The sequence below is a fragment of the Hippoglossus hippoglossus genome, chromosome 6 (assembly GCF_009819705.1).
Source record: "Hippoglossus hippoglossus isolate fHipHip1 chromosome 6, fHipHip1.pri, whole genome shotgun sequence".
NCBI lineage: Eukaryota > Metazoa > Chordata > Actinopteri > Pleuronectiformes > Pleuronectidae > Hippoglossus > Hippoglossus hippoglossus.
The window spans coordinates 14,193,625-14,214,713 of NC_047156.1; the positions used below are offsets into that span (position 1 = coordinate 14,193,625).

At 41.7% G+C, this 21,089-nt stretch overlaps 3 protein-coding genes across 6 annotated transcripts in view; 1 reads left to right on the forward strand and 2 right to left on the reverse strand.

Moving 5' to 3' along the window:
• Window positions 1-365: 365 nt before the first annotated feature.
• On the reverse strand, window positions 366-3,076 carry gcnt3 (glucosaminyl (N-acetyl) transferase 3, mucin type). 3 transcript variants are annotated; one of them, XM_034587468.1, is made up of 3 exons: window positions 3,049-3,076; window positions 2,075-2,182; window positions 366-1,567 (listed from the first exon to the last, which is right to left on the reverse strand). In XM_034587468.1, exons 2-3 carry the CDS (start codon window positions 2,124-2,126, stop codon window positions 843-845), a joined length of 777 nt encoding a protein of 258 aa, XP_034443359.1. In that variant the 5' UTR covers window positions 2,127-2,182; window positions 3,049-3,076; the 3' UTR covers window positions 366-842. The 3 variants fall into 3 exon arrangements, with proteins under 3 accessions (XP_034443359.1, XP_034443358.1, XP_034443357.1); XM_034587467.1 differs by having other exon boundaries at window positions 366-1,026; window positions 1,135-2,182; XM_034587466.1 differs by having other exon boundaries at window positions 366-2,182.
• On the reverse strand, window positions 2,309-18,090 carry LOC117762822 (proprotein convertase subtilisin/kexin type 5). Its single transcript, XM_034587458.1, has 16 exons — window positions 17,533-18,090; window positions 15,699-15,902; window positions 15,543-15,611; window positions 15,347-15,389; window positions 11,368-11,513; window positions 10,614-10,808; window positions 6,686-6,772; window positions 6,293-6,491; window positions 5,971-6,194; window positions 5,605-5,847; window positions 5,217-5,462; window positions 4,746-4,941; window positions 3,870-4,075; window positions 3,584-3,684; window positions 3,155-3,326; window positions 2,309-3,076 (listed from the first exon to the last, which is right to left on the reverse strand). The coding sequence occupies exons 1-16, from the start codon at window positions 17,717-17,719 to the stop codon at window positions 2,694-2,696; spliced, it is 2,901 nt and encodes a 966-aa protein (XP_034443349.1). The 5' UTR covers window positions 17,720-18,090; the 3' UTR covers window positions 2,309-2,693.
• Window positions 18,091-20,115: 2,025 nt separating this feature from the next.
• otud7a (OTU deubiquitinase 7A) overlaps window positions 20,116-21,089 on the forward strand; it is a 43,442-nt gene continuing 42,468 nt past the window's right edge. The window contains exon 1 of one of the 2 annotated variants that reach the window (XM_034587459.1): window positions 20,116-20,270. The gene's annotated coding sequence lies outside the window, so the exon portion shown is untranslated. Of the gene's footprint in view, window positions 20,271-20,315; window positions 20,539-21,089 lie in introns of those variants that run through there. The other variant, XM_034587460.1, reaches the window with a different exon arrangement.

Here is a 21,089-nt window from a genome sequence, read left to right on the forward strand (position 1 = left end):
GTAAATATTTGTTCCTGCATTTGTTGAAGGAGGAACTTTGTTCTACATTATGTCCCACAAGTGTTTATCTTGTTTCAATCAATCAATCAATCGATTGATTGATTATCTTGTTTCAGCTATGTTGGGCAGTTAATATGGTTTGACTGGGAGTAATGTCTGATCGGTGGGGGTTCCTACTGGAAAAAGTGATCAGCAATGAAAAGCTAAAATCTCTTAAGGGCAAGCTTTAATGCAAATTACTTTAATTATAAATCAAAAGAGAGCAGGACACAATTAATTCATGTCAGTACACTGGTGCACTGAAGCCAATTTGAGCTTAAAGACTTGTTGCTCTAATAACATTTATGATCATCCATTGAACTACATTGTTTTGGATTTTTATTCAAAATAGACCTGTAGTGGTAACATGATGAAGATAATCATATAGCAGCACCAAAGCAATACAGTGACCAATTCCTGAGTATGCGTGGCAGGATTTAAGTCATAGAAACACTGAATCCCATTTTTTAACAAAACCGACAACTGGCAAAACAAGTTGACAGAACTCAGAATCCACTAGATGGTACCACAAATACACTGATAATAATCCTACACAAAGGCATCAAAGAAATCACATAAAAACATCAGCCATACACATTGTCTATCATATTTAATGCTCAGAACATTCTAAAATTATATAAGATTCATGAAAACAATTATTATTAATGTTAACATCCCATCACAATGGGTAGTATTTTGGAAATACAACCCAGTTGAAGACCCCTTATGATTTTATACTAGGCCATTTCTTAATGACTATGGAATATATCTTTAATATTATACATTTTACATGATCAAAACCATTACAACATGGTAGAAGATTGACCTTTTAGCAGTGGGTCAAGGCCTGAAGCTCTGAAACGCAATACTGTCTCCAAACATCTGATGGCAATGTCATCAACTTCAACATCAAACTTATTTGCAAGAAGGTGTTGTTGACTCAGCAGCCAGCGGAGGTCACCAGCTCCGTACACACAAATGGCTCGTCTGTAAACACCAGTGCAATGAGGGTACGGATTTCCTTTTTTTACATCACCTGCCAAATAGCCCCACTTCACCACACGAGCGAGGCCTAGCAGGTCTGACAAATCAAACTTGCTGTTGGCAGGCGTCGATCCGGGTACAGAGGGCATCCTCTGTAGAGTGGCCCACAAGTGCTCGTCAGGGCTATATGTGTCCTTCGACCACTCCAGGAGTTTCTGAACCTCTGTGTCCTGCATCACGTGTGTCACAAAGGCTCTTGAGACCACAAAGTAGGCATTCCCTGTGAACATCGGGCTGCTAATCGGCGGGGGACTTTTCATCTCATCTGTCCTGATGACACTGTCGGTGACAATGTGATGATACTGCCAACGGCCTTTCTTGTAGCCTCCAGCCGCCTCAGTCTCCATACTGTTTCTTCCATTTAGGATCTTGAGTATTTTAACCATCTCTCTATTGGTTTTTATAGGGAAGTCGGTCCCACAGGTGTTGAGCAGGTACCTCCACTTTACGGGTGACTTCAACAGATCTGTCATGCAGTTCAGATCTGCTTGCACACGGGACCAGGAGGCATAAATCACCTTTTCTAATTTTGTAGCTATAAACACATTGGGGAAACAGGCAACAATAGCCTCCACAGCCTTCTGAAATTCTTCGGAGGACTTTTGGTCCACGTGCACACAGTAGATGTTTTGAGGTGCATAAACCGCTCGAAGAAGTCGCTCAAACATTTCAATTTTCTCATGGATCACAATGGAGTAGGCAATGGGAAAGTCATTCTCCTCTTCACTGAGAGGCACTGTAATGAAATCTCTCTTTTTAATGTAAGCTGGACAGTCCTTTGTCACATTAAGGTAGAAATCCTCAGAAAACCTCTTCTGCTTTGTCCCAGATGCTAGAAGCTCTTTTAATTTACTCATCTTGCCCTCTGTGTCTCCACTGATGATGGCTAAGCAGACGGGCAGGTCAGTATAGAACTGCTCTGGTATTACAAGATCAGCCGATGACCACTTGCCAGAGCCAGCTTCCCAAAAGACAAATGCAAGGAACATACCCATGGAGATGAGACAAAGGATCCTCAGCTTAGGGCCCTTGTGACACGCCATCCTTACAGAAGCTGTCTCCTTAGATCAGAGGTGATGATTGCCTCAGTGCAGGTTACCTGACTGATCAATGACACTGCTTTGTCAGACAAATGACACCAAACTCTGTCAGGCCTTATTTGCTGTAGGTGTGTCAAATAAAGACAACAAAGGATTACAGCAACATAACCAGCTGTTAAGTAGAACTGAGCGCATTAGGTGGACTTTATTTAATTTATATTTGTATGTACAACAAATCGTACAAATTTTAGTTGTTTAAGTTACATCATCTTTCCACTGTTTCACAAATACCTCTTAAATATCAAGTAAAAAAGGAAGCCATGTACACACATACTGTATACACAGATATATGTATTTATATCTCTTTTCTTCAGTCATAAATGCCTCATCTAAGAATGTGTATTATAAAGACACAGGCACTTTGTAGAATAAACACCAGAACTCAAGAAGAAACATACCACCACATTCTCATCTAAGCATTAACTAAACTATTTTCAATTCACCTGTCAATCTTTGTATTTGTGTGCATTCACAATACATTCCTCACTTAAAGTTCTGGTTTGGATGTATTTAAGATTGATTGAGACAAGTGCTCTCATCCACATCCTGGTCTGCATCAGTGTCCTGCTCATGGATGAAGCTGTAGCGTCGATAGACTGATCCACCTCTGCTGGTGTACACCACGTCCACCTCATCTCCGCTGTCCGGCTCAGGCACACCGTGGGGCATGTTGACACTGGCACTGCCGCTCAGTCTTTCGTAGCTTTGGCCCCAGCAAAGCCTTTTCCGGGAGTGAGCTTTGACCAAGGCAAAAACAGCCAGAGCCAACCCCAGAGCCAGCAACAGGGAAATAGGTAAGGCAGCTGAGGTGTGATTCAGAGGTCTGGAGGACATGTTCACGTCTGTTCTCGGGTCATCTCCTGACTTGCGTTGGGGGGCCTCCACACACAGAGCTAGAAGAAAGAAGACAACGGCTTTTAGCAAATTGTATCCAAAGAATCCTGTGTTTTGTATGATGGGTAGAGCTCTACCTGAGCGACTGTCACAAACACAGCAGTCAGTGTCATTCCCTCCAGCCTGACAGCAGCGGGCACAGCGGTTCTCCACGGCGTGGAGAGCAGAATCACGGTGACAGGTCAGACACTGGTCTGTTCTGGGGCCAGTACAATGCAGACATGAGCTGTCACATGACTCACAGGTTTCCTGATTTGAAAAAGAGAGTTGGGTTAAATCTTAGTCAGGTACTAAATGCCTCTGAAAAGTTGATATCTGATCTTAAGTATTTCTCAATGGAGTCAAATGTTCATTATTAGCTGAACAACAACCAGAGATAACCAGTTTTTGTTTGTTTAAGCATTTATTAATTGTTCCACGTAGATAATTACTGGATGTAAATTGTTGTTTGGCAACAAAGAGGGAAAAAAATAATTTTGCTTCGTGACTCATAGCTCAGACTGCACCTCATCTGAAAAGTACCGTCCCTCCTCACAACGTGGATAGCAAACATTGTCCTTAAGAGTGCTGCCCCAGTCACACGTCAGGCAGCTCTGAGGTGAGGCATCTGCAAATGCACATGCACAATAGAGTGTCAGCTTATGTAAAGTCAAACAGAAATCACCCGGGTTGACACATTTTTATTGCCCATCTTGGCAGGTCTCACTATACCTTTGATCTCAATGGGATAATCCAGGTTAAACAATGGTTAAATTAAGTAAATATTAGTATTAACAGTTCCTAAGTATGTACCCATGCAGGTCTGACAGCTCGTGTGGCACTGTTCGCACATGTCATGGAGCTGATAGAAGCGGTGCGGGCAGCTCTCAACGCACAGCTTGGTGCCTTGCAGCTCCAGGAGGGGAGGCGGACAGGCCCTGCAGGAATCGGGCCCTGGTCCTGTACACAGCTCACAGGACTGGTCACATTTCTCACAGTGGGATCCGTCTTTGTAATACCTGAAGAAATGCATCAACTTATGAGAATGAGAATTTAGATGGTGAACTCAAAATCACAAAAAAATCATCATGAGCAACTAAATCTTATCTAGGGACAATGAACATAAACTCTTTTGCAGAAATAATCATTTCCAATATTGTTGTATAGGTTTCTTAATGGAGCCTGACCATTATAGATTTTTGGAGGCTGATGCAGATACCAATAAGAATTTCTAATAGCAATATATATCGGTTGACACATACATAAATTAAAATTTGGCAATGATTCCTAAGATGTCGTTATCATTTGACAAAGAAATGTAATAGAGCCTTGATATTTTACAGTCTAACCATACACTTTATTATAAAATCCAATAGGACTCAGTAGAGCAGATTTCACAAGGCCTAACAGTCCCCTTCAATTCAAACAACAGAAACAAATTACACACACTCATAAGTATCAGTCCCCTAAACAGGCCTGTTTTTTTCCTCAGATCCATGAATTATTCCCTGAGAAAACTGTGAAAGTGTCAAAAAACGTCCTATCTCACAATGTTATAGAATGTGAAAGAAAATGTGCTTATGGAGAAGCAGAGAAGCCACTCGTAGTTGGTTTTAAGTCAGTGAATGGGTTGTGAAAACTATTCATTCAATAGAGGATGTTGTTATCGTTGATCAGAAATGTCATTACCCTGTGGGACATTGAGTGACACAGAGATGAAGGAGCCGCAGGTGTCCTGGAGAACAAGTTAAGCAATCTCTGGGCGATTCCCCAGTGCAGGTGGAACAAACATGTTCACAAGGCAAACAGAATCCAAGCTCCTGCCCATCAGCTTCCTGCCTTGTGTTGTATGAACCAGCAGGACACTCGCTCACACAGGTCCTGTCTGGAAAGCACACAGATACAGAAGCCATCATTCTGTAGCCAGTTCTCAAGGTGAAATGACGGCATCAACTGCAAACACCCACAAAATCTACAGTGGATTCAGGGAGGAATCAGACTTTCACTTTTTCACCTTTAATGTTGCAGCTTCATGCTAAAAAAAATTATAATAATAATTTCAGAGATATTTGCAATACAAGGAAATATTCAGTCTCAAATGCCATTCATACATCAAGATTATAGACTGTTATCTTAGTGTGTAGATCTGCCAAAGCTCACTGTGTAGGTATTTGGGGACGACACATGTCTGGCATTCATCGTTGCCTGGCCCCTCACAAGAGTAACAGTGGCGGTGGCAACCCACGCAGGTGAACTGGTTATCGTGCAGGTAGGTCCCTGGTGGGCAGTCTGTGTCGCCGGTCACGCCACACAGCAGCGTGTTTGGATCCAACACGAGACCCTTCTCGCACTGTGTGCACTGGTTTGCGTCCGGGCCGGAGCAGCTAATGCAAGTCGGATGGCATTCTGCACATAATCAAAAGACACGTGTGTGTGTGAGCATGGCCATGTTTGAATGGTAGATGGTGATCATTTTAAAAACACTGGAAGTGATACTGTTGTACTGATGCTGTTGTAAATGTAAATATCATTGTCTTTTGTGGCTCACCTTGACATTCTCTGGCTTCAGTTTCATAGTAAGTACCAGTGAGGCAGTCCTTGGAGCAAGCACCCTTGTAGAGTTTGGGGCTAAATGTGGAACAGGTCTCACAGTCATCTGACAAGGGCCCTGAACAGCTGGCACAGGTAGGATGGCACTGACCGCAGCGGCCCTCCTCCATATCCTCATAAAAGCCCATGGGACAACTAGCTTTACACACGCCATTCAGCATCAAGTAGAGGAAACTGCATTCTGAAATGATGTGGAGGACAGGTACCAAGGGATTTGAGGATTTGATCACAATATATTTTAAAATTAAAAATAGTTAAGGATATTATTACTAATTCTTAGCTGCTCCCAAAGATGATAACTCACTGAAACAGGTTCTGTCATCTGAGCAAACGTCACAGTGCGGCGGACAGCGTCTGCACGTGCCATCCTCCGCAGGGTATGTCCGCAGTGAGCAGTTAAGTCTACACATACCGCTGCCTAAGTAGTAGCCATCAGCACAGGACAGACACTGGGACTTGATCCCATCACATGTCAGACAGGAGCTGTCACAGGCTTCACATGAACCCTCAGCTGTCTCAAAGAAACCTCTGCAAGTGGCATCAAGAGACAGTTAATACGTAAAAAAGAGACAGATACAGTTAACAAAAATCAACCATAATTACAAAACATCATTACAATGGCTTACTCAGGGCAATTCGACCAGCAGCGCCCCTGGTGGAGAAAAAGTCTATAGCTGCCTTTGGCGCAGCTGACGCAGTTATCACTGGTGTCTATGCAGGCCTCACAGTTTGGAGAGCAGTCCTCACACAGCTGAGTTGCAGAGTTTGCATAGGAGCCAGATGGACACTGTGCAACACAAGAACTGTCCTGGTCCAGGAAATACCCTGTAAAGACACACACACACACACACACACACACACACACACACACACACACACACACACACACACACACACACACACACACACACACACACACACACACACACACACACACACACACACACACACACACACACACACACACAGGGGTTATGATCAAATCAAATGTCATGACCGACAAGAGTGACTATTTGTACCTTTGAAACAAGAAGAACAATCCTGTGCTTGAGGACCAAAGCAGATCTTACAGGATGCATCACACGTGTGACATTCACTATTTCCCCCTGAAAGTGAAACAATAGAGACAGTTACCAATATGCGTTTGTTCCATCTGCAACTCTGCTTGCTATTCGCAGGGGTTTTGTAGTTTCTCAAGAAACAATGGGCCTCATTCACCAACTGATGCAGACATTTAAAACCCAGTTACGCAGTTTTTACGAGGATTCTGACTTTTTCTTATCTGGGATTTATTCTCAGGTATGAAGCATACTCCTGCACAATTGTCTACTGACTGAATATTTGTGCAAGCATAAACATTGTTTTCTGCAATTCTACAGTTACGCTCTCTTCCTTGTTTACTCTGCTGCCTCACCTTGCATGGCTCATCAGTCAGCTCCGGCTCAACTTCCACGTTACTCTACTCCAAGTTTACACTAAACCAGCCTTTGAAGTGCTGGAGTTCACTCGTCTGAGTCCGGCTTTTGAGTCCAACGTGAAGAGTTGTCATTACACCAAAGGGGGAAGCAGGTGCTCAAGTCAGAGAAGCCTTGAGAAAGTGCTCCAATAAAAAGACTCTTGAATGTAAGGTGACGCAGTACAGTGGAAGGGTCCTAGAAAATATTGTCTAGGCTCAACAAAAAAAATCTACGCAACAGTTTGCATAAATCTTTTTTGAGTAAGGAGAACTTATAAAGAATTACCTTTTCTGCAATCAAAAGTATTTTTAACTACTACTCATTAAGAATTGTTTCAATAAAAACAATGTTTTAAGTGGATTACTCTTTAAAATTAAGTTGTTCCAACTACACATTATTGAAAAGTAATTTTAAGGATTTTGTTCTTAAGTTGAAAAATCATGAACACAAGTTTTTAAGTTGACAACCATTTGAAAAAGTTGATTTGCTCCGGTTAGATTTCCTTTGATAGCTTTTAGCTTTTTAATGTTTTATTATTTTTTTATTTAGCTTTAAAGAAATTCATTCATTAAACAACAAAATTGTTTGGCAATTTAACTTTTTTATTTTGAACTGCAGATATGTACTTAACACTTATTAACTAAACATATCAAAATATTGTTTTTGAGATTTGTCACTTTGGTACTGGTTTTCAGTCCATCAAGTTCAAGGAACAGCTTCTGAAACACTTCAAATGTTTGTTCCCTCAACCACGATGGTTGCCATCTTGTGGCGAGATACTGGGGTTGACTGCTGATCACCGATGGTGGCAATTTTCAAGGCTTGCCTCAAACTCTTGGATGTCCTGTTAAGTAAATTAAAAGATACATTAGCGTGTTCAAGATAATGAGATGGAGGATTACTGCAGACTTTTTACACTGTCACTCTTAGTGAATTCAGTTGATCAATTGGTCATTATTTATTCTTTTTTCACCCTCATAAACACACAAGTACCCAATTAGTCAAATTGCCTGAAAAGATTGCAACAACAAACATGAGAAAAAAATCTTTTATCATAAACACAATAATGGTGAGATAACAATTGCTTATTTTTCTTTTATCACCCAATTTAAAGAGCATGTTATGAGACCAAATTCTCCCATTTATAAAATGAACTTAATCCAGGTTAATCCAGGAAATTATCAAGCAGGGACATGAGGACAAAAGCCAGATATGGCAAAGCAAAAGACATTTTTGTATATGCTACATTTTGAATGTTTATTCCTGAAACCCATCTGACAAGTTTACTGTATAACTGTGGACAGAAAATCCATCACAGTTAACATTTAGCTTCTTTTACATTTTCTTTTGTTTTGTTTTGTTATTTACCATATTATACTGCAAAACTATGCTTGGTAAATTCAGTAATATTTTATAACTTCTTGCATTGATGAGGATTGTTATTAGAAAATCAGATACAGGCTTATACGGATGTTGAGAAAAGGATCATGTGAATTTAATCAACATAAAGTTCATAAATTTAACCAATAACAGCCTGAAGATCGGGAAATCAATCCAAAATTTGGTAAATTGCTGACAAACAACCAATATCATGGTTTTAAATTCAAAATACATACATATGTATAACTATATAACTATATATATAAAACATATAACTGAAAAAACTTACCTGAGTTGCATCAAATAATGCAGGGCATCGCTCCATTTAGTCCTTGATTGCAGGGGCCTCATGAATAATTTCCCCATCGACGAAGAGAGTACGTCTTGTCCATTTTCTCAGCAGCCACCGTGAAATTATCCCTATTTGTCACCTCTCATAAGAGATCCACTCTCTTTCTCCAGCTGAATCCATCCAATACAATTGAGAACGCCTCAATATATTGCCTTTTCAGAATTTAGTTATAAATTAAATGATACTTGCCTTGAAAATGTGCTTCTTATTTTATTTTTTTCAGCCTGTAGGTTCTCTGACACAGGCTCAACCGTCTGAATTTATCAAAGATGTTAAATGTGCAGGGGAGGGGACTTAAAATCCTGAGAAAAAAATTAAGTTGTCAAGCCAACTTTATGAAGTAACTACAACTTAAATATTATTACAAATCAATAATTTTTTTAATTACACACAATATTGAGTTGATCGATTTGGCAACAATATAATTTCATCATAACTCAACAAAATAATGTTTTGCAACTTAGGTTTATTTAAATGAATAAATTATATTTTTTTGTCTTGGAACGATGCATTTAATTAAGTGGTGATTACAGGTCCCAAGATGCCCCTGTCTCAGCAGCAAGCATCCAACGTGCTACAAAGTGCTCAAGCAAGACAATAAATCCCTCCAGATTCCTGGTACCACAGTACTGACCTCTGCCCTGACTCCCCAAGGTGAAAAGCAATTATTTGGATCAGGGTATCAGTCAAGTATCATTTGTAATGGAAATTTCCATCTATCCTATGAATTCTTCCTGTGTTTTCTACTACCCTCTGAATTGCTGTGACCAAACAAAAATGCGACCATATTTTTTTGAATCTCTTCTTAAAAATTAAAAACACCAGAGATGGTGGCCATCCAGATGAGTTTAGATTTGTTCAAGAACTGCAAGCAGAAAATGCTTAATGCACGAGCACCAAATGTTTCATTTCAGAATCTAAGGAATCTTTGGAACCACTGGTTCTGCCGACAAGAACCTCTCTTTTGCAGTATATGTATTATTTGATGAACTATTCCTGTCACAAGGTAAATCTGTAAACTATCTATCCCTTATTCCAAATAACTATTTAATTTCATAGGATAAACCTACTTAAAAGGGAAGGATAAAAGTATAAAACTATGTCTGGTTATCCTGCCGCTAACACACCCAGCAAAGCAGTCTGTACGTTGCTCCTACGTGTCAGGTTGGTTATATTCGGCTCCAGTAGTTGACAGAGGTTTATCATTCCCTCCGATGAGAATCTATATCTTTAATAAAGATACTCATCGGAGTAGGTATAATAATTTGGTTGGTCTCTGAAGACCCTTGTCCTCCTCAGAGACCCTCAAACAATCCACACCCAGCTCCACAGGATCCTTTAAGAATGGTGGCGTCATGTTCTAATGGAATTGATTGATCCGTGGCCAGTGCTTTTATACTGCTTGATCTCTCATCTCCAACTTAACCTGCTCCAGAGCAGGTTAGCTGTTCAGCACAAGTTACCATGGTGATTTACCCGATACGAAGTAAACAACCCATTCATTCTCCTGTGCCACATCCTTAGAGATCATACTATGCTCTCTATTCAGCACTATACATGTTGTGATATAATTCAGAATAATGCAAATTTTGCCATCAGCATGTTTGCCATGGAACCCTTTGCTCATGTTTTTACTTTATTTTACTGGAATGCAGTCAATCACATATTCATATTAGGCCACTCACAAGCCTGTAAATTTACTAAAAACTTTTCTTTTAGATAAATCAACAAAAGCTTAAAAAACGTTGTTCCTCATACCGTCAAAGTACTGTCCCAATGGGCAGTTAACCAGAGGGCACTGCCCGTGCAGAGAAGGGTTCCCACCAAGACAGAGCTCACAGTCTGATGATCGGGGTCCATAGCATGTCTGGCATGAGCTGTGGCAAGGCTGACAGCGCCACCCACTGGAGTCACCGAAGGTTTGCTGTGGACACTGTTTGATGCACTCACCTCCTGACATGGCAGAGCAGTACACAGAGTAAAATGAAATTATTTTTCTTGTATGACTGGATTCCTGAAATGGTGTTCTTTAAAAACCCAGCAGACACTATATGGAAGAAAATATGTAATTTATTACTCATTGATCTTTTCAACCTGTATTTCTAAGTGATTTAAACTCATCTCCTTACATCTATCCTGTCTACCCTGCGAGGAGCTCACTCTCTCTCCAAAGTCCATCTGACTGACCAGGCACAAACAAGATCATATGGGTAGAGAAGATGTAGAGACTGAGAGGCCCAAAGAGAACACAACCTAGCTACACTACTTAATCCTTGTTTACATAAACCAAATATTTGCATATCTCATTTTATGGATTAGCTGACACAGACCTGAGTTGCAAATCAAATAAAGACTCAGAGTACCATCATTTGTCTTTAACAAGACTGATTCATTACTCTCAAATGCAAACTCATTTTGTAAGATTATTTTGAACAGATAAAACGAAATGGTCATCTAATCCCTGTGATATGGTTGCAATATATATATATAAAAGAAGTGATTATTATGTTACCGTTGAGGAAGTAACCAGGCTGGCAGGCAAGGCAGCGTGTATCGCTCCTGCAATCTGTGCACAGAGCTGGACAGGACAGACACACGCCCCTGCCCCAGTCCTCATAGGTGCTCTGGGGACAGTGTCTGCGACACTGATGTCTGAAACTGTAAAAGCAAAGGTTAATTTCAAAACAAAAGTCAAGACCGTTCTAAAAATTATTCTCCAAATCACTGGAACAGCCTTCGAGAGGAGCTCAGAGGAGCTGAATATTTCTGATATATTTTTAAACACAACTTTTATATAATATTTTATATTTTAATGTTTTTATTTATATTTATATTTATCTATAATTTCATATATATATATATATATGGCACTTTTTGGCATTTAACTGATTTTATTCTAATGTTCTATATAAATATAGATTGATTGATTGATTGATTGATCCATTTTCCATTTGCAAATCATTCAGGGAGAACTAGGTGTGTGAGAGTGAAAATGTCTAAGTACGGTGTGGACTGAAACTGGTCGTCATAGCTATCAAACCAAACAAATAACTTTTTTATTTCGTTAAGCAATCATGCAGAACAAAGCTATATCAACCTAATGATTGTGATTTATAGCAACGCTGTGTAACTTTTACTGAGCAGCAGCGACCTCTGCAGCCACAAGGGGTGATTCATTCTGTTGGCTTTCATGATTCCTGGCTTCTTGAACCAGAAGAGCTGCATGCTGTAGCAAATACACCAAACTCTGAATTTTTTGTATTTTAAAGTGTCCTTGCTGAATATCAAAGATAAACGCTGGTTTTTGATTTGTCTTTTTAACTGATTCAGCATTACTCTTAAACTTTCTGGGCCTGAATCTGGCCCTTAAAGCCACAACTATCAAGCTGCTTTCAATCTCCTCCTGCGTGTGTGAAAGGCAAATACCGGAGACAGTCAGGACGCCATGGTGCAGACCTTCTCCGGATCTCACATACATCGTACCCGCTCACAAAAGTTACATACAGCAAGAAGTGATAAGTGCACTATTCTGCCTGTTGCTGGTCAGTGAACCATCAACCTAATCTGCTATTTCAAAGTAAAGCGTTGCATGGAGCTTAATATAAAAGCTTTACAGTGAAAGAAGGATCACGTTGCTGAAGGAAGCGTCTGCCCAAATGGATGACAACACACAGACATGCAAATGCAAGAGGCAAGCCCAACATGCAATGTGTCCGTGTTGTTGACTTCAATGCTAAAAAAGTGCAACTATATCAGTCATCAGTAAGGCAGCAAACAGAGATAACAAGCTTTCCTTTCAGCTTATCGCAGTTCTGTGCTCCTCTTAAGGCAGGAAGTTAATTGGTGTTTTATTTGTAGCCCAGAGGCACGGGGGAGATTTCTGTCATTAACCTTCCCCAACAGTCCTTTAGGGTTAACTGAGCTATTAAACAAGAGACCACTGTCCTAAAAAATTATCTAGCCTGAAGCAGCTGAGATACTGAGTTGCAAAGATGTCACACATAAAACGTTAAAAGCAAGAATGACTCCAACTTTTAACACTTGAAACAAAACAGGCTGAAGAGCAATAAGCTTGTTAGTTATACAGTTCAACACCCTATGCCGTCTTTCTATATGAGAGAACCTGACCGCTGACAAGTCAAGCTGGCCTTCCCACTGCGTTGCCGTGGATTTGGTGCTAGGATGTGGTGGTTATTTGAGCGGGCGCAGCTGGAGGCGCCACACAGCATCCATCAGCTCACTTACAATAGCAGCTGGCCTGGCAACAGTGCACGGCTTAAGAATCTGCGGGATGTTTAAGAATCCCTCTGTGCAAATATCAAACGATCCATTCCAGGGAAGCACATCAGCATTTCCAAAGCAACTTTTGTTTGGAGCCTTCACTCCTTGAATTAGCTGTGAAGAGGTGAAACTGTGCCTGTACTTAAGAACGCTTGGTATAAGCCATATTGAGAATGAATCACAGCAATTTCTTTTTGATTTAGCTGAACCTAGCTCCTTGGAGAGGGAGGTAAATGTCAATAAATACCAAGCATCCATCATGCTGTGGCTCTTTTCAATAGGCGGTGTTTTATGCCAGAGTAACACTGGCCCAGTCGATTCACAGTTATGCCAGCGCTGTCTAATGTTGACATTTTTCAATAGTATGAGTAAAACCTCAAAGAGCAGAATTTCTGCAAGTGCTGAAAAGTGTCATGATCTATCACAGTGAGGCTCTTCCTGCAGTTAATGATCGGCCCGTGCTCCATCGGATTTCTTTTATTTTTTGTTTGCCTCTCGTGGAGGATGCAACGAGCGCTGCAGCCACAGAAATTATTGAGATGACTTGTCGCTCCACATCTCTAAAAATCGATTATGATTTTCTATAGTCTTTCTTCTCCAAAGAAGACTATAGAACGTTTTCAGACATGACCTCTGGATGATGTCCAGAGAATTGGGTCCTGACTTTTGCCAGTGTTTGCCTTTCACACATGAACATCACAGCAGGAGATTCTCTGGTCAGACGCGTTCACTAAAAGTGCAGAAATCTCTGGAGCTATCAGGGGAGGGGTGGCGCAGCAGGCAGAGTAAGAATGCAACGTATTCATTCTGCCGGGAGATCACATGTTTTTGATTACAGCACATTGACACCAGTGTTGGCCCTCATCACCAAAAGCTCTCTTGACATCTTCGTTGATGTCTTCTCCGTGTATGCTACCACTTTTTAATCCTGAGGTATTTCTATTATTTCTGTTGAGTCTCTTCTATTCATTTTTGCATCTGTCACGCGTTAGAAATGTCATCAACAAACCCATCTGCTTGCGGTGAAGCCTGCGGAGGATCTCCTGATGTGTTCTCACATTGGCTCCCTTATACTGAGGGACTGGCCAGAGGAAGTCTGCAGAAAGTCCAGAGGCTCTCTCTCACTTGGACATTTGGGTTCACACATACAACCCCTCCGGAGAATATGTCTGGAGGATCTCTGAGTTGAGTGTATGTCTGAAAGCAGCTTCTTTCACTGCACCGATGGACAAGCAGTGAAGAGGTGTATTTTCCTTCAACCCCTCCTCTGCTGTGATTCACAGAAAGCAGGCAGAGAAGTCAAGACCACGCACCCTATATAATTACACTTCTGGTGGCTGTGTGGCTCTCCACTTACACTCGCTCTCTTCTGTCTCTCTCCTCCTCACATACAACATGGAATCACACTCCACTCAGTATCTCCGTGAGGCAGACCACTGCTCTGTGCTCGAACCAGGGCTCAGGTAACAGGGTATGACTCAAAATGGAGGGTAACCTGAATCACACAATACCACTCAGCCTAAACTCAAGGGAGTGGGAGCACAATTGGAGGTCTGTTCTTGCTCTGCAGCCGGCTTTACACGCTGGGTCCAAGCGATAAGCTGGCATAAACAGGGATACAGGTGAAATGTGGCTCATTGCAGTGTGGAGAATAACATACCAAATGCTGCTGTGCAATTGGTGGAAAGGCATAGTATCTGACTCTACATACTGCATATTGAATTACCCAACTCTTTATCTACCCAGACAATGGCAATGCAAAAAAAACAAGGTCACTTTGAGGTTAATTAATGTCCATAATTTAAAACTGCTGAAATTTTTTTTTATGAATAAATCAAACATTCATTTTATGGTATTAAATAGACACTATCACTCAATTGACCGACAATTAATCTGAAACATTTTTGGTGATTGTTAATTGCAGGTCATTTTTCTAAGCAAAAATGCCAATTACTTAATCTTCTGTGATTGTAAACTCAATGTTCTTGGGTTTGGAGCATTGTTCAGACAAAACAAGCATTTTGTTGTTGTTGCACAGTATGACAATTTAGCTTCAGGGAAACCGCAATTGGCATTTTGACATTCAGAATAAGTGAAGCTGCTTTCTGCAGCCGAGGTTACTAACTGTTAGGTTTCTAAATGAATACCTGAGAATACATTTGATAATACGGCAGATAGGGGAAGATGGAATAATAAAGCAAGAAACTCACAGGAAGTAACCTTCAAGACAGCTGCTGCAGATCTCAGGGTCGCCTGTGTGCAAATGAGAAAAGGTGATTAATTAAAATTCATGGTGAAACAAAAAACTGCACTGTGCATCATTATCACGGAGGTTTTGACATACAGTGTTTATTCTCCTCACTGTGCCGTAATGTTAGCCTGATACAGGAGTCATGTGAAACTTACCTGTGGAACACGCTTTACAGCCCATCTCACAGTCAATGCACTCTCCTGTATCAGGGTCCTGCACCTGCCCTGAAACACAAGAGATCCACCAGTAAGAGCCTGTGTGTCTTTCTCTCAACTTACAGCCTACAGTCAGAAACAATGCTTTGGATTTACCCGTGCTACACGACGCCGTTTGGCAGACCCCATTCTGGAGTTTGTAGTGTTCCCGGCATTTGGCACATATGTTGCCATCTGTGCAGAGTTCACAATTGGCGATGCAGGGCAGGCAGGCATAGTGACCCCTGTCAGGATAGAGTCCCCGGGGGCAATGTGTTCGACAGCGACCTTGGTGGAGGAAACGTTCCTGTCCATCTTCATCTGAGAAGGAGGAGGAGGAGGGCACAGAGGACTTGTTACCATACAGCCTGCTCTGTTTTTTCCTCCGGTTAAGATGCCGTTGACCATGTGGAACTCCTGCAATGCTTTTATAAAACTGGAAAATCAATGAGCTTCTCTTAATAAAGAGAGAGGTAGAGCCGTATGATTACACAGGATGAAGAAAAGATGAAAGACCCTGCTGTCAGCAGTGTGGAAGTTCAGGGCCCAAAGTAATGACACATATTGCAGAGATGTGGACCAGCACAATTATTCGGAAAATGAGGATTCATACAACATTTCACTGCTCGTGCGTCCTTGACGGAAAAAACAGAAACTGTGGCAGAGCGAGCGCATGTCAAACTCATGAACAGCATCATTAACCGATGTCTGCGGTCCAGCATGTTGACTGCAGGGCCTGCAGATGACAACCTCGTCATGTGAGATCACCGACTGATGATGCTCCAAATAACGTAAACAAGGGCAGTCGGAGGCAGATGAGGGATCAGAGCTGTGGGCAGAGAGAGAGGCTTGTGTTGGCCCTGGTGATTAATATTGTGCCACCTGCCACTAGCCTAGCTGTGGCACCTGAGGCACCTCTGGAAGCCGATGAGTTGCAGCATTGTCTCATCCACTCAGGAGATGTGTGAGACAGGAAGGAGAGGAACCACAAGCCCTTCTAACAGCATGTACAGAGAACTGTGGCTTCTATACGAGAACACACCACAGAGCATGAGGAATAGGGTACAGACCATTTTTATGTGCCTTCACACAGGACAGCTAACAGGTACACACACCAGGAGCACACACTGTGCACAAAAATCTCAACGGCAGTGTACATTTAATTAGAATCAGTAGAAATGATTGGCTGTGGCTCGGTCACAAAGAAAGGGATGTGTGGGTGAGGGACAGAGAGAAAGAGAGACATGCAGGTTTCCCAGGTTGAGCCCAGTGAACTGCAACAGTAATACTTCCAGCCCGAGGGGATATTTTTTCTCCTTTTCCCTCTGATTAACAAAGGCCCCATTCTGACGTGATCAGATTACACGGGAGAAAAATGATCACACCTTGATTTCAAAAGGTGCCCCTGTGACTCCAAAAAAAAGAAGACGAAAAAAATCAACAAGTTCTGGAGGCTGCACTTTCTTGATTGTTTAAGAGTAGATGATAAACCAGAGCTGAATGCCACTCCTTTAATGCAAAAGCCTTGAAACAACTTTGCCTCCAGTACAGTGCTGCTTTGAAAGGAAAAACTCCACCTCCCTTTCAGATGGATTAACGAGTCTTTGACATGGATTTGTTTCAATCTGCCATAAAAGGGGACCTTATATCAGCCAGTGGCCATAAATGAAGAGACAGACACATGTGACATTTTTCATACGAGGACAAAAACGTTGCGAAGCCTTGAATATTTATTTGTTGCTGGAAACTAAACGAAAAAAAAAAATCACCTTTTTGAAGCCGTATCAAGAGCATTATATTATATTATGAGCCCCCTATGATTAAAATATCCATCATAAGCTACAATTTACTCGAGGGGGTGCCGCCTATGTATGCACGGTCATGCATTGTGGGTTGAAAGTGCGTGCGTGCTTGTGTGTGTGTGTGTGTGTGTGAGTGAAATGTTGCTCACCAACTCCACAGGTAGTGCATTCAAACAGCTCATGTCCGACGCACTCGGAGCAGGTGGGATGACAGAGGACACACTGGCTCTTCAGCATGAACCGTCCGCTCGGGCAGGAGGGCGACGAGGCTTTTTTACCCGCAATAAATCCCGCAGAGCAGAGGACGAGCAGCAGACAGGCGGCCACCGACCTCATGGCTGTGCCCGAAGACTTTGGCTGGAAGTGAGGAGGAGTAAAAACAAAAATAGGATTGTCCCCAAAGAGACGCAGTGTCCGTGCAGCAGCAGCAGCAGCAGCGGCGGTGGTGGTGGTGGTATCTCCTGATCCGGTGCGCTGCCGGCTCGATATGTGAAAGGCTACACCACCAACTGTGGCGCTTCACACACACACACACCTGCCGAGAGAATAACTCGCAGGACCAGTTTGTCCGAGCGGAGGCTGGACAATGAGCGGGGACTGCGGTCAGCAGCGGCATTCAGCAAGTGATCCTGAGAGGAGAACAGGAGCGAACAGCCACTCTCTGTGTGCCTAAACATCCCAGTGTCTGCTTGAAAGGGGCGTCTGGTATCAGTGAATGAAAACAGGGAGGTTCCACGTTCCAAAACACCTGGAAAAACTAAAACACCTGGAAAACCAACACACCTGGAAAACCAACACACATTGAAAACTAACACACATGGAAATCCAACACACATGGAAAACCAACACACCTGGAAATCCAACACACATGGAAATCCAACACACATGGAAAACCAACACACCTGGAAATCCAACACACATGGAAATCCAACACACCTGGAAATCCAACACACATGGAAATCCAACACACCTGGAAATCCAACACACATGGAAAACCAACACACATGGAAAACCAACACACCTGGAAATCCAACACACATGGAAAACCAACACACATGGAAAACCAACGCACCTGGAAATCCAACAGACCTGGAAAACCAACACACATGGACAACCAACACACCTGGAAATCCAACACACATAGAAAACCAAACAAACCAGGTAAACCAAACAAACCTGGAAAAAACTAAAACACCTGGAAAACCAACACACATGGAAAACCAACACACATGGAAAACTAACACACATGGAAATCCAACACACCTGGAAATCCGACACACATGGAAAACCTACACACATGGAAAACCAACACACATGGAAATCCAACACACCTGGAAAACCAACACACCTGGAAATCCAACACACATGGAAAACCAACATACATGGAAAACCAAACAAACCTGTAAAAAAACACAACATGTAAAAACTATAACACTTGGAAAACCAACACACCTGGTAAACCAAAACACCAGGGACAAACATGCTTCCTGGAAATCTATAACAACTGAAAAGACAACACAGCTGGAAAACCAAAACCCCTGGAAAACCAAAAAAAACATGAAAGACAAAAAAACACTGAAAACCACAACACCTAAAAACCTTAACAACAGGAAAATAAAACATTTAAACTATAACACTTGGAAAACCATAACACCTAAACCCCATAACAACTGGAAAAGAAAATAGACATAAAAACTGTAACATTTGGAAAACCATATAACAACTGGGAAAAAAAACACTATTAAAACCATAACAATGGGAAAACAAGCAAAATGAATATAAATGTTGGAACGGGGAAACACACTGACTGCAGTAATACTTTATTTATTTTGACTGTATATATAAAGGTTGGAACAGGGAACCACAAAGACTGCAGTAATACTTTAATTATTTTGACTGTATATATAAAGGTTGGAACGGGAAACCACAAAGACTGCAGTAATACTTTATTTATTTTGACTGTATATATAAAGGTTGGAACGGGGAACCACAAAGACTGCAGTAATACTTTAATTATTTTGACTGTATATATACATGTACAGGTTGGAACGGGGAACCACAAAGACTGCAGTAATACTTTAATTATTTTGACTATATATACATGTACAGGTTGGAACGGGGAACCACACAGACTGCATTAATACTTTATTTATTTTGACTGTATGTATACATGTACAGGTTGGAACGGGGAACCACAAAGACTGCAGTAATACTTTAATTATTTTGACTGTATATATACATGTACAGGTTGGAACGGGGAACCACAAAGACTGCAGTAATACTTTATTTATTTTGACTGTATATATACATGTACAGGTTGGAATGGGGAACCACACAGACTGCAGTAATACTTTATTCATTTTGACTGTATATATAAGGTTGGAACAGGGAACGACACTGACTGCAGTAACTGATTTATTTTGTGATATAGTGTATTTTCTATGCCTGAGAAATAAGTGCAGAATCTTAAAAAATCCCTCTACGTTTCTTTATTTCAAAGACGTTGAATTATTTCCAGGTCTTCACGTGAAAATATAAAATATTAGAGATGTATCAATGGGCTCTGAGCTCTTTGGTGTGTGTGTGTGTGTGCACTTTTTCTTCTCTTTTATCAGTCACAGCGGCCTCTAGCGGCTTCTAACTGCACGTCAATGGGAGGGCGTGTGCACAACCAACGCTGCTCACCGGCTGACGTCACGCGGCTGTGGCTGTCGGAGGGGGCGTGGCTTTGTTCTGCTGCAGCGGAGAAATATGACATGGGGATGAGCGAGAGAGAGAGAGAGAGAGAGGAGAGAGAGAAAGAGAGAGAGAGAGGTAGGAATTAACGGTTCGTCAGAGGTCTGGACTGAAAACGCTACGATGGGGAGCAATGAGTGAAAACTGCACGGTAAGACACCGACCTGCTCTTAGAAATACACTTATTTATTGTATTATCCCACGCACACACACACAAACACACACATACACGACAGGCCGATGCATGGCTCAGTGGACAGTGGACACAATAGGCTGCCGCTGCAGACAGGTGCACCTGGCTCTCTGTGCGTGTACGTGCCTCGATGCAATTCAACTTCAGCTTCCGTGCGAAAACCTGTGATTTAGGTCGAAGGCAAAGAAAACATCGAGGCCACAAATCATCTCATCGACGGTTTCTGGTGAGACGTGCGCTTATTTGCTGTAAACATGGATGTGCTCTAGTATCTGTATGCTTAGTCACAGACCTTTGTGATGTAGTGTGTATATATATTTATATATTTATGATGTGATGGTAGCATATCCCCCCCAAAACATGTCCCTTTAGCTTATTGAGGCTGTGAGGGCTGTAGTTCTCTTTACAGATATGGAATATTAATCATCACAGTGTATTTTGGGCCAGATGGCTTCACATGTAGCTGGAGAGGAAATCATGCATGTTTGAGTAAATCTCAGCAGTGTCTCCATCACCTATCTGTTCCTGTTCAAATGTAGGAAGCCTCACAAAAGCCTCTGTCTGATTTCATTCTTTTAATGCTGGCCTGGTTCACAGTATCTCCCAATTGTGTTTGTGTTGCAAAGGCTCTAATTTTTGACTCCAGCCTTATTTATATCGACATAGTAAATGCTTGTTTGTCAGGAATATCAGCTTATATTTGAGCTGGGTATAACACTAGTGAGGTCTCTCTCGGTTTCTTTTGGGTCATTTGTTGGTGATTTACATCAAATCGGC

What these genes read in the sequence shown, in the direction of transcription:
- LOC117762822 (XM_034587458.1), bottom strand. Translation starts at nt 17,719, where the DNA reads ATGAGGTCGGTGGCCGCCTGTCTGCTGCTCGTCCTCTGCTCTGCGGGA. An exon ending in ATGCACTACCTGTGGAGTTG is followed by an intron (nt 15,903 to 17,532) that starts GTGAGCAACATT and finishes CCTCCTTCTCAG; the next exon opens with ATGAAGATGGACAGGAACGT. An exon ending in AACGGCGTCGTGTAGCACGG is followed by an intron (nt 15,612 to 15,698) that starts GTAAATCCAAAG and finishes CTTGTGTTTCAG; the next exon opens with GGCAGGTGCAGGACCCTGAT.
- gcnt3 (XM_034587466.1), bottom strand. Translation starts at nt 2,126, where the DNA reads ATGGCGTGTCACAAGGGCCCTAAGCTGAGGATCCTTTGTCTCATCTCC.